At 39.7% G+C, this 13736-nt stretch overlaps 1 protein-coding gene across 1 annotated transcript; it reads left to right on the top strand.

Moving 5' to 3' along the window:
* Positions 1 to 1914: 1914 nt before the first annotated feature.
* GPRIN3 (GPRIN family member 3) lies at positions 1915 to 4562 on the top strand. The gene has a single exon (XM_057729122.1). The coding sequence runs from the start codon at positions 1915 to 1917 to the stop codon at positions 4258 to 4260; it is 2346 nt and encodes a 781-aa protein (XP_057585105.1). The 3' UTR covers positions 4261 to 4562.
* Positions 4563 to 13736: the final 9174 nt, after the last annotated feature.

The raw sequence follows: 13736 nt of genomic DNA, 5'->3' as shown, positions 1-13736 counted from the left end.
ATTCCCGTGAGGTCGCAGAGCCTATGGTGACAGAGGTAATGCTAAAACAGTCATCTGCTAATTTCCGAACCGTTGCTTCATCTTCATCACATGAGGTCTGGTTATCCTTTCTAAAAGAAAGGTTTATGCTAAAACACACACGAATAAATTTTCATATATACTTTTAAAAACTCAGATATACTTTTTAAAATCCAAAATTTTCTCGCGTTTGGATACCTCTCTCTCTTTTTCCCTGTTTCCAAAGTCATCACACTCCCTCCTAATATGTCTCATTCTGGATATTTTTAGAATTTATGTAATCATACACAAACATATCTGTACACACTCACATAACACATACATATGTAGTGTTTTCAGTCATTGTTTCACAGAAATGAAAACATATATATTCTTTTCTGTACCTTGCTTTTCTCATTCAACCATACCTTGGGGGAAATTTCTCCCAAGTGAAAAGTTATAGCCTAATTGTTTATTTTAATGTTGTATAATGCTCTACCATAGAGCTATGTCATGATTTATTCTGCCTTTCCATCTATTCAAGGAGGTCAGTTTATTTTGAGTTTTTGGCCTCTGCAAATAGAACTTCAATAAACATACTTGTATGTATATCTACATATGCTGGTATTTTATTTCTATGGATAAGGGCCCTGTTAAGGACAGGTGTAATTTTAGTTTTAAAAGCTAAATTGCTTCCCTAAGAAAGCTACAACAATACACATTTGCACATACAATTAATAAAAATACTTCCTTTCACTAGGTCTCCCCAAACCACGGTGTTATAACATTTTAAGTTTTTGCAAGTTCAATTGGTGTAGAGCAAAATTTCACTGTTACTTTATTTGCATTTCTTTGAGTACAAATGAATTTGATCTTTTCATAAGGTTGTTGGCTATTGTTTCCTATCTTGCAAACTGTGCTTTCATATTCTTTATCTATTTTTCCAATGGATTATTTTGTCTCATAAGTTTTTAAGAGCTTCTGCTACATTACAGATATTTTTGCCTGTCATCTAGGGTTGCAACATTTTTTTGAAAGCTATTGTATCTGTTTATGTCATCTTTTGCCATGTGAAAGTTTTGTCATTTTTTTAGTCACCTATGCTGATGTTTTCTCTCATAGTTTTTGTATTTTCTGCCTTGCCAAAAGAATCCTACCTACCCTGCCCCTAGATTATATTTATGATCTTACATTTCCTTAACGAGATTTTTTATTTATTTAATTATTTATTTTATATTTTAACCTTTTAACCTCACTAAGTCCATCTAAGATTTATTTTTGGAATTGGAGTAAGATGATGATCTAGTTTTCTTCTGGATGAATAAATAGTTTGCCAGCCCCTTACATTAAATAATCCATCCTTTTGTCACTAAATTGAAGTCCCTCTTTTGTCATATAGTAAATCCTCATTTATATCTGGATCTATTTCTAGACAATTTTATTCCACATATCTGTTTAGGCCTATTTCAATACCTATTCATTTGATTACAGTAGCTTTATAGGATTTTCTGATATCTGGTAAATCAGATTATGCAAATAACATAAAGCACATAGGTAAATACATTAAAAACCTATCTGCTAGACAGCAATAGGATGCAAGCAGAAACTAACATATCAAAATAATACTTGTGTAATTAAAATAATTTTTCCAGAATCTTTCTTCCCAAGATCTATTTTTATATCAACAGACATGGGAAGAAAAGTTTTCATGTGCTTATGAGATCTTATACAAGTGACAATTTGGTATAGTTTCAATCCTCAAATACTGTACTGTATTAATAGTACTGTTTCTTTGATTCACAGATTGGTCCTTCAGAGGAATCATCCCTGATTGCATCTTCACTCTGAGCTACGACTGCTTCCTGGTGGAAGCGCTGCTCGGGGGAGAGCTCTGAGATTTTCCCAAAGAGAAATTCCATGGGGACTGTACCTGACCCTCTGAGATCAGCTAAAACTTCCCTGATTGCAGCTTCTGGAAAAGAAGAGGATCTAGGAGAGGGGCAGGCTGCCTCACCTCAGCCTCAACTAGCCTTCCTGTGTAAGAACACCAATGGCTTTTCTAGCACTGCTGCAGAACCAGACCTCAGTCCCCAGACAGCTGCTGAGGCCCTGATGCAGGCCAGTGAGCATGAAACCATGCAACCAGCCATGTCGTCTCCTGACATTGTCAGTGAGGTGGGGAAAGCATCTCCCACACTCAACTCTCCTGGCAATACCCAGCTGCCAGGGAGCAGGGAGCCCACAGCACCGGCCCTGTGTTCTGCGGCAGGAAAGGATCTGATACACGCAACATTTACAATGCCAGCCAATCAACACACCCGCCCGGCCATCCCAGGGGACCAGCCCAACGCCAGCCTCCCATCAGGACCTGAAGGTACCCTGGTGGAATCACAGAGAACTGCAGAGGGAGAGCAACCTGAGAAGTCAAGTTGCCCAGTGGGGGGCATCCGTGGCAAAGATCAAGTGCCCTGTGATTTTCCTTCTCAAGAAACAATCCAGGGCATGGTGCAAACCAGAGATACAGCAGTCAGGGCGTTCAGTCCTGCCTCCACTCCTGTAGGTGGACCTGAAGGCGAAAGGCAGCGAGCCGTTTCCCATTCCCAGACAAGGTCCTGTGACTCTCCAGCAAGAGAAGATGGATGTTCAGGGAACAAACCGCCCTCTGCCACCACCTCAGACACCCAGGCTGTGACTTTGGTGACACCTCAACCATCCCACCTCCCTAGCAAAGAGTCGATGTTTCCTCCAGGTCCAGAGGCGGTGCCCCTGCCCGCACAGCCTCGGGTGTCAAGGTTCAAGGAAGCAAGCACAATGACCAACCAAGCTGAAAACGAGATCAAGGGCGCTTCCCCCAGGGCTCAGCAAGATGCTGAGGTGCAGGCAGTGGCAAGTGTCGAGAGCAGATCGGTGTCCACCAGCCCCAGCATCCTCACTGCATTCTTAAAGGAAACCCCCGCTCCAGAGCAGTTCGAACAACAAGAGCAGCTGCGTGTCATTTGCCACGGCAGCGGCGGCAGCGTGAGCCGCACGTTGGAGCTGTCTAACAGCACCCTGGCCCCCCGGGAGGCAGGTCAGTGCCTTGGCATCATGCCAGAAGTGCACATCCAGACAGCTGCAGCTGTTTCTGCAGCTTTCCAAGGGGCAAGTAAATCAGTGAGCCTACCGGGTGAGGTCCTTAAAACCTCGTCAATCAACATGGCATCCAGCAACGCCCAGGATACGTGTAAAAAAGATGGGAGGTCAGCAGGAATGACCCCAGTGGGCCAAGAGCCCGCCTCTAGACAGCTTCCGGGTACTAATTCTACCTCCCTGAAAGCTAGCCCCAGTAACCAGATTTCTATCCATGCAGGGCATCAAGCTGAAACAAGTCATGGATTAGGGAAATCTGAAATGAAACCATCTGAGTTGGCAGCGGAAGCCACCAATGGCCACAAACCATATTGCAAACTCTCCAACTCTTGTGGCCCTGCCAGCAGAGCTGACCAGTCCGGGAGCTTGGATCCCGGGAATCAAGGGGACTCAAGAGAGAAGAAGCCTGCATCTCCTCAGATAGTAAGAGAACCAGAGTCTCCTGGCATCGATATCCTGGACGCGAGAGCAAGGGCAGAGGCCGACACCCTACTGCTCAATCCTAAATCTCAAGGAAGCGGAGGCACAGCATCAGCTGCCAGCCCCACCCCCTCCCCAGTTAGAAGGAGCCAGGAGGGCGTGGAAGAAAATCGGCAGACCAAGACAGCCACCAGCCTGAGCCTGCCGTCTGATTCCATGGGGGACTCCAGTCCCGGTTCTGGCAAGAGAACCCCTTCTCGCTCCGTCAAAGCCAGCCCCCGCCGGGCCAGCCGGGTCAGCGAGTTCCTCAAGGAGCAGAAGTTAAACGTGACGGCAGCTGCTGCCCAGGTGGGACTCACTCCAGGAGAGAAGAAAAAGCAGCTGGGTGCCGACTCCAAGCTCCAGATGAAACAGTCCAAGCGTGTCCGGGACGTGGTGTGGGATGAGCAGGGCATGACCTGGGAGGTGTACGGCGCTTCCCTGGACCCAGAGTCCCTGGGCATCGCCATCCAGAACCATTTACAAAGACAAATCAGGGAACACGAGAAATTAATCAAATCTCAAAGCAGCCAGAGCCGGAGATCCATCTCCTCAGACACTTCTTCAAATAAAAAGCTCAAAGGCAGGCAGCACAGTGTTTTCCAGTCCATGCTGCAGAACTTCCGACGCCCCAACTGCTGCGTTCGTCCTGCTCCTTCTTCTGTGTTAGATTGAAAAGGAACGTGCACGGGAGCCCTTGTATACTTTTACCGGTATTCACAGGTGTCCGTCTGTCTATGTCAAAGCTTACTTCTTGTTTTCTGAGACCAGGAGGAGAAAGCATTAACTCGAGGAAATTGCTATTAAGAATTGTGGGGTCGTTTGATTCGGGGTCCGTAAATAATACATCATTTTAATTTGAAAGAAAGAAAAGAAGCAAGCTTCACTGAAGGTTTACAACCTTAATTAAGAGGAAATAACATTCACTGGGGTTTTTAATATGATGTTACTTATAGAATAACATGATCATTACAGATGTGTCATTTTGTATTACTGCCTCAATTTATCGCACTATGGTATTTCCATTAAAATCCCTGCTTTGTATTAATAGCAAAAACACTGTTAGCAAAAATACGGTTATACTTTTTAGTCCATTGCAATAAGCATGCTGATACCACACAAAATTTAAGTAGGTGATGAGAGATATCATGTAAAAAATGGAAACAAATTTGAATCATTCCTCGGCCAGAGGATATCAAATAAAAGCATTTAAAGGCATAAAATGCCAAATATGAAGTAATATTTGTAAACATCTGCAGATAATCGTTTTTATAAACCTTGTTTATACCTGTTAATAAATGTAAGAAGGTTATAGTAGGAAAAAAATTAGCAAAGCATTTGCCTATGAATACTGACCACATAAAATGTGAATTTATATATACACATTTTCCTGCACTGAAGCAAAGGGTCATCTCTGTGATTGTGACTAGATGAAATTTATAGTTCCTTACCCTAGAGGAAGTAAGTGCAACTGACTTCTTGAAAACAATCATCAAATTATTGATAATACTAAACTTTATGTTGTCCAGGTGTTCTTCAATAACATTCTGCTGAGAAAGTTAAGGCTCTGGTAAGGAATTATAATAGCCAATTACCAAGCACTCTTTTTTCTGTGTTGAAAAAAAGAAAGCCTCCTGAGCAACAAAAACAACAGGTTTAATTGAGACTCCTATAAACAGGATGCAGTTTGTGTTTTTGTTTTCATTTGGTTCAGTAGCTTCTCATAGAAAATGTAGTCAGATAGAAATGAGCTCCCTTACTGTTTTTATATGTAGACTAATATTGTCTAATTGCTCAAGTCCATTCTGTGGTAAAAGGGTAACCTCTCCAAGCCTATCGATTTTAAGAGAAATACCATCATATTTCATCCTTCAAACCCCATAAAAGAACCCGCTTTACTAAAAACATAGTTTGAGCTTTGGGTGGGCTTGGGCCTTGAGAACACAGGCACCTGTTTGAGCTGAGCCCTCACCTGTCTCCATAAGGGAAGAATGTCCCTGGGGCCCGTGAGTGCCATGCAGGGCACTGGGCTGGGGTGACCAACAGTGGCTTGAGTCGGGGTAGTGAGGAAGAAGGGAGTGAGCAAGGGCCCTGGACAGGCTTCCCCTCCTGGACTTGGAGCTTGCTGGTTTCCACTTTGCTTTTAGAAAATCACTGCTAGAGGTTGGAGGGGCACTGGCTGCCTTCTCTAAACTCACTGCCCTTCATGCCAGAAATGATTGTCTGGCGTGTGTTATCTCTCCAGAGATTCATAAATGCCATTTGTGCAGTAAATGCCCAGTTTCTGTTTTGGCTTTTTTTTGTTTGTTTTTTAATTCTCTTTTGAAGATTCTGAACATAATGGGGAGAATCTCATACCTAAACTTTAACACCGCAATCTACACTGGACATAACATAAATTAGTAAATAGCCACTGATTTCTTTCAAAGCAACTGGACTGTCTATGAAGCCTGCATAAGTAGACCACAGTCACAGCATTCTCAGAGCCAGAGAATGGCAATTACAGTTGTTAGACTTGAAACTTACAATGAATATTTTAATAAAGCACGTTTCAGTTTCTTACCAACTGGCCTCTAGGAAGACCGTTATCTAAAGTAGAAATGACCATCAAATTAGCCGTCAAATTATTATTGAGTTGAGTCTAAAACTCTCTCTCTTGGCCTTAAATACCCCCTTGTCATAGTGTTCGTGTCACTTCTGTAGGAGATGCCTTTGCCAGTATGTAACCTGCCTCCTGTCTCACTGACTGGCTGTCTCCCTCACAGGTGCTGTGTACACACAGAGAACACCTTCTGTACACAGTGGCAGCTGTCAACATTACCCACTCCAGATGGGTGGGCCCCAGGTCACCCTCTGCTCTGAACTGGCTAGAACAGGCTGTCCCTGCATTAAAATAAGAGAAAAGGAAGGATTCAGCATCTGGTAATAACATTTGTTTTCATGAGTTTGGAGTAAGCACATGATTTATAAATAGTGAAACGAAACAGAGGCCGAAGAGAGTTGTAAGCGTTTGTCACACATTAAAAATAAATTAAGAAAAATTCAATAAATTAAAACTGAATTTGGTTTTGTAGTTGCGCCCCTCAAATTAAAGCTGCACGTGTGATGGAGTCACTTTAACTGATTTTCTTTGGGCCTGAAACTAACCTTTACTTCTTAATCTTTAATTTTTTACTTTCGCTTTTTACCACGCTCTAAAAATTGTCACAAAATGTTACAAAAGTTCTTCTCGCTTACTGAATCTTGTAGAAGGAACAGCTTTGAAAAACAGTCACAGAAATAGCTCATCCAGTGGATAAATAAGACAGGAGCCTATTCAAGGCAGCAGTGTTTCTGCATTATGAGCCCCTAAGGACTCAAAATAAAACCTTGATTTGAAAATGTTCCTTCACTTCACTCTGTGACACAGCACACACATTCAGGACATCATTTGTGGTTCCTCAGGTTCGTTCAACAAATGAAGTTTCAAAACAATTTTCATGGCAGACTCTTTGAACTTGCTCTGCTTTTCCTTACCTGCATGACACACATTGGGTTGAAAGCTGTTTCTCGCCTTCATTTCTTTTAGTTATGTTTTGGTCATTTTTCATGCATTTTAGTTGTTGAAATAAATGGAGGAAATATTTTAATAAGTAAATAAGTATAAGATATTTTTAAACCAGTAGCAAAAGAGAGATGAGTTAGAACATCTAAATGTTTTAAATGGGAAGATGCTTACCCAGTGAATATTAGAATTTTTAATTTAAATATTGATTTTTCTATTTTTATGGCTATAAGAAAAATGTGAGCACTTCAACTGTCATATCTATTTATCTTCAGTGCTTTTCTAATTATGTCTTTCTGGATTTTTACCCTTGATGCCACAGACCAACCACTTTACCTACAGTAAAGTCCTAATTAAGCTTTGTGTTTTGGATCAGTGGCATAAGTTAAACATTTTGTTAGGTCAAAGTTAACCAGAAACCTTTTTGTTTGCATCCAAAATGAAATATTTATAAAAAATATCACTGTGCTTTCCTACCTTGACAAGTTAACTGAAATATTGAATACAATTTGATTTTTGATAATGTTTAATCTATAGAATTGTCTAATATTTATTATTTTGGATATGGTTGTTCTCCAGTTTATAGGTTAAATATCATAACTGAAATAAATTGGACTGAATAAGCATGTGTAACATACCTAGAAGTTGAATTTTGGAACCAAATTCTTAATAAGAGCTTGTCATCTTAAAGTAGAAAGCAGAAGAGGAAAACAGCTTTGGGTTGCATTTCAGAGTACTAAGGTTTTATTGTTCCTAGCTTATGCTAATGTTCTTCCTCTCATCTCTGGGAGTTCCTATCATTTGGGGAATACCTGTATATACCACATGAAGAATAGAATACGATGTGACTTTAAAATTTGTTTACAGAGGACACATATGAGTATGCTGTTATGTAAACTGTCTGGCCTCTGTTGTATCCACTTCGTTACTGTTTTGCTGCCAATATGTGAGAAGTTGTCTTCTTTTCCTCCTACATATTGTGCAAGTGTTAAAAAATTTGTCCATTTCTAGTGCCATATAATTCACCACACCCTTGCCTACTTTTTAAGAATCAGTATAAAGAAAAACAACACATTAGGATAAGGTTTGCATATACGTATATGTGTTTTTACTGAAAACTGGGCACCCGTAGCCTTGCGTAGGCCTCGACCTGTTTGATTTACACATCGTCTACAATGCTGCCGTGGAGATGGCGCTGTTTACTCTCTCCAGCTTTGTCCCAAGTGGTATTTGAGCAATGAAGCCTGTGTACTTCCCTTTGTGATAATAATACAATGAACTCAGCAGTATCTTGGATAAATGAGCTCACCATCTTATCTCTACCCCTGTTTGGTCTACACAGTGAATCAGAAGTCTTGCCCACATCTGCCTCGGTGTTTGCTATTTTATATTCATATCTGAGCATTTTGTTTTCTGTTAGCAACATTCTTTGATTCCACGTGTGGCCCTTTGGTCGAATCTCTCCAAAGGTGGGTCAGCTGCTGCCACCTGCCAAATAACAGGTGGTATGCTGAATCTCCTATTCATCAATGTAACTATATCCTTCTTAATAAATTCTGCAAACTGCTGAGTAATTATGTGTCATCTGTGCAGACACAGGGGCTTAAGGATGTCTACAAAATTTTAGACATTTTTGCAAAAGGAAAAAAAATAGTCTTATAAAGACTAAAACAGATTTCCATGAACTTTATCCTACTCTTGGAAAAAACAAATTCTCCTTGGCTACAGAAATAAAATAAACTTGATTTGCAATGACCAAGGACATAAATGAAGATGGATTGAGGTGGGAAAATTCTGTCTCACAATCTGTGACATCTGCCAGAATTCATTACAGCTACTTCTAACTGTGAATACTCACCAGCTAAACTACTCACTTGCCACAACCAAATAACCTCTCTCAAAGCAAATCTAATACATCTGTATATATGTATAGATAGAAACAACACCACAAAAAACCCTGAAAAGTTACTGTTGGCTATTAGGTAAATCAAGATGGTAATTACAAAGAACATTTAAATAACGGCAGGCCTTGGTGAAATGACTGCTCAGGCCAGAATGGTGCAACAAGATGTTCTTTCCAAGTTTGGTGGGGTTTTTTTTAAGATCCAGATATCTGAGTTACTCATCATGAGAATAAAGACTGTTGATAATGAAATTAAAGCCAAGCAATAATGTGCCAAAAGGAGGCAGTTATACCAGCAAGTGCATCTATTATGGGCACACCATTATATAATTATGGTTTGCTCCATGAAGACTGAACATAACCCATAGGATAAAATAAGCAAAGGCAAAATTTCTGCTTTCTTGCTGGAAAAACTTGTTTAGGAGCCCCATAATGAGCTACAGCACTGGTGAGCATTAGATTTTATGGTTAACAGCTCTGTTTTAACACTAGCCAAGACCGAAGGACCCACCAAGAATCTGCTAGCTTAAAACTCAAGACAGCTCCAACCCGAGACTTGGTTGAAATAGGGGGTTAAATGTATGGTAATTACTCTTCCTGGACACTAGCCTGTAGGGAAGCAATTCAGTTAACTCTGCCTGGAGGATTACCAGCCTTAGCTAAGAAAAACAATTGGCTCTCAAATGTAAACTAACTAAAATGTGAGTACTCACATCAAAAGGGGCCTGAAATAATGCCTTACACAAAATGACGCTCCCAATGGGCATTTCTAAATACTAATTCTTCATCAAGTAACCTTTTGGGTTCAAGCTCAAAATTGATTGGCTGGAATAAAAACCACGTTTTACACTTCAGAAAAAGATACTGGTAATCAACCGGCATGGTGATAATTATGACGAGAGATACCCTGGTGACTTAAGTGTGTTGAGGAGAATGAAATGTGGGAGAAATGCCAACTTCTTTCTCAATCTCTTAAGATATGGGTAGGTCATCTGCTTATTTCAGGGTGAAAGTGATAGCTTAATTTTTGACATTGCTGCTAGCATTACTTCTTGTTCCTTTGAAAATTTAATTATTCTTCAGCAAAACTTTTGAGCAGTTGAACATTTTTTTCTGGTTCACATTGCTTTTGTGTTATGGATAGAGCAAACATGAAGTGAGCAGAAGGGGCCTGCCACGTTTATCAGTATCTCTTAATGATTTCAGTTTAAACCTCTTAGCGTTTATTTTAACCACGTCTTTGAGTAAATTATTTTTTATAACACTTCCCCTCATGTCTTAAGATGATGTTGGTAAACTGGGAGATTGCAGTATTATAGTCCTAGCCCTCCATGCCTAGAGGGGAGGAGACACTAATTCTTGTTTTTAAGGGCATCTGGAAATACCTTTTCCTGAAGTTCAGAAAGGTCAACAGGGCCTGAAAACTCAAAAGGGAGATTATACTAACAATTACTACATTTCTAAATGTAATTATCTCTGCTGTACTAGCATGTGAACACTATGCTGTGCATTACCCTGGCGCGGGTGGTGTGGTACTCCAGTACATTCCACAAGTGTGTGCAGTCTGTGAGTGGTTGGTTTTCTATTTTTATGTGTAGAAAAAAATAACATGCTGTATCCCATTTTAAGGCCAAGTTCTGTCATCAGGTGGGCACATGGCTAAAAGTGAATAAAACCAACGAAAGTGTGTGTGTGTGTGTGTAACAGAATTTGTCCTTTCGTTTTTGACGGTCGGAAGGGGCTATTGTTTTTTTCTTTTAATCATCTCCGAGAGTAGATAACATAATTATCACAAAGGCTGAAGGCAGTCATCAGTACACTGGCATGTTACTAAATATGCCCGGGCTAATTCCTCACGCCATTAGTCACAGGTAAGGTCAATTCTTTGACCAGTGGGTTGATTTACATTCCTCACACATCTTCTCTGTGTTGAGTGTGTGATTAGGATGTACATACTATGGGTGTGATTGTGTACATACCTTGTATGAATTATCTAAATCCTCAAAGCAGTGGCAGGAAAGCAGGAAGAAGAAACAGTTGTTCAAAAGCCTCCAAAGGGCTAATCAATGTGTATTTTCATTTTCTACACATAAAAATGTATACGTAACATAACTGTTAAGTAGCTTACCCACATATATATGCACACATAAATGCATTTTATTCATACTGGTATTTAAATTGATCGCAAATTAAAACAACAAATTGAAAACTGGCTCTTTATATGACTGTTCTGTTTTACATATATTAATATCAAATCAGATGCTCCATGTTAAATGGTGTTACTCCCTGGTAGCAGATTTGGCACTTAGGAAAGCCCAGCCTCACTGAATCATGAAAATCTAGTTGGTATCTTATTGAGGCACAGACAGGTACTGGAGCAGCTGCAAAGGTTTAATGCTGTTCTTTAAGCACCTAATTTTGTATCTGGAAATGACAAACACTGGGGAAAATCAATGGTTTTATAGACTCCATTTGTGCATTTATTAGTATGTTTATTTGCACAGGCTGATAAAAGCCCTACATTTTGGAGATGTATCCCTAGATTTCACAAGAGTGTATAATCACTCGCAGTGAAACATGATTGCAGACATTCTTCTCTTGAGATCAGCAAAGCAACATTTAGCAACACCGAAGAGAGAAGTCCAAGCGTAGAAACTGTATTTTTTAAAATCACAGATGATGCTGGTGGAATAACAGGATACTAGCAATTGGGATTTCCTTAAGATGGACTCAAATAAATTACTATTGACAACAGGTGATAGTGTGTGGACTAGATGACAAGATTAGAGTCATTAGTCAGCCAATGACAACACTGGATGACATTTGTCAATTTATGAAAATTCCAATCAGTGAATCAATATTGTTTTAGTTTCTCTCATTTCTTTGAAAAGGAAGTAAGATATCAAAAATTCTGATCTGGTTCCCAAAACCTAATATGATTTGACTCTGATTCCTTGATACCAAAAATTATGTTGGCTGGATATTAGTTGAAGTTATGAATAGAAATACCAGAATTGCCCATGAATAGAAAGTTCAGTGTGGCAAAGTACAAATATAACCACTTCTCAGTAGAAAGTTAATAAAACCATTTAATACATATTCATATTTTAAAGACTGGATGTGCCATCTTTATATCTTAGATTAAGAAAAGGTTAACCAACCATAAGAACACCACAATGATAGCTAGCCGTGTTTTTTAACTACTAAAAGCATACTTCTTTAAAAGAGTAGCATACATGAAATCTTGATGTCAATACTTACTGTTGCTTAAAAGATAAATTTATGTAATTATTTTAGAAGATATGTTTTAAGTGCCAACCAGAAAAGTTATAGATGTCAAATGTAAGAATCATTTATGTGTGTAAATATTCAGTGGAGAAAGACCAAAACTGTAATGTGACGTTAAATCACTGAAGAAACAGTAATATTTAAAATGAAATTCCATTTATGAATGTATCAATATTAGAATCTAAAGTTATGTCTTTTCATGATGTCTATACACAAAGGTCATTAAATTGTTTATTTAAGAAAGTCCCATCCTCTGGAAATTGACCTACCAATAAAATTTCATTTCCTAGAAAAAAGATGGAATGTTATGATTTGTATGAAAATAGATCAAGATTCTGAAATTACCGACAAGTCCACCCTCATTTTGGATTTGATTTTTGGTTGAACGAATGAGATGCAACTGATGACACAGTTTTACCCTCGAAAAAATGTCAAATATGATTTTTTTTGCATTTCAGTTTCCATAATAAACATAACAGATTAAAAGTTACAGTCTTTTTGTTTTTATTGTTATTGCTGCCGCCACTGCTGTCAAAATTGTTCTCTTAGCCGTAGATGTTTAGAATCAGTTGATTTTCATTGTGACACACTTCTGCTAGGTATCTGCAGTAGAGCTGAAAGTATTTACAATGCAAGAGTTTATTCCTTTAATTAAATAGAATTCCCATGGAACCAACAATGCCTGCAGGTCATCAGAGGCAGTGGTTTTTTCCTGCTGTCAATGGCAAGGTGGGGTGTGGGGGGGAGGGGGGCGTACACGTATGAACTTTTGCTCTTGCTCGGTGAGAGGTGATGAGAGGTTGACATTCATGGAAATACAGGAGGGGATGGGGGTACAGGGTACAATCTACTCTCGTGGAGGCATGGAAACCTGTATTCAAGCCCATGTTGTCTCCTGCCTCTGCCCATGGCCATCCAGGTGGGTTGCTGTGTGGTTTCAGGTTTCCTGCCCACTCCTGGGTATGTAAATCAGGATCCTGCCGTTTAGGTTCCTAGAAGGAGGTAGAAAACCCAGCCATGGCCTCCAATCCAGTTTAAACATTAATAAAACTAATCCTACATTTAGATCCCTTTTCGCCTCCTTGCACCTGTACTGCAGAAAGTTGTACTGAAGAAATGGACAGTTGGAAAGATATAAAATTAACCCCAAATCTCAAAAATGATTTAGTGAGTTTTCCATGAACTTTAAACAGATTGTTGCAAACCTTCCAACAGCCATGCTCTCCCTCCAACAACTCTGTATGTATGAATACACACTATTTCAGCCTAAAACGATGTCCTGGGGCTGCCATTGTCCAACTCTTGTATACTTAGACATTCATTTTGGTGAATTAAATGTCATGCATTTCCAAAGACATAAATGTTATTTGTGGAGAAGTTAGGTGATGCAAGGGTCCTCAGGGGGGATGGTTTGTC

Source organism: Hippopotamus amphibius, chromosome 3, assembly GCF_030028045.1.
Source record: "Hippopotamus amphibius kiboko isolate mHipAmp2 chromosome 3, mHipAmp2.hap2, whole genome shotgun sequence".
NCBI lineage: Eukaryota > Metazoa > Chordata > Mammalia > Artiodactyla > Hippopotamidae > Hippopotamus > Hippopotamus amphibius.
The sequence above is the reverse complement of the archived record's forward strand: the minus strand, read 5'-3'. Positions and strand labels throughout refer to the sequence as shown.

Bases quoted from the DNA above. Each gene is read 5' to 3' on its own strand.
- GPRIN3 (XM_057729122.1), top strand. From the start codon at position 1,915: ATGGGGACTGTACCTGACCCTCTGAGATCAGCTAAAACTTCCCTGATT.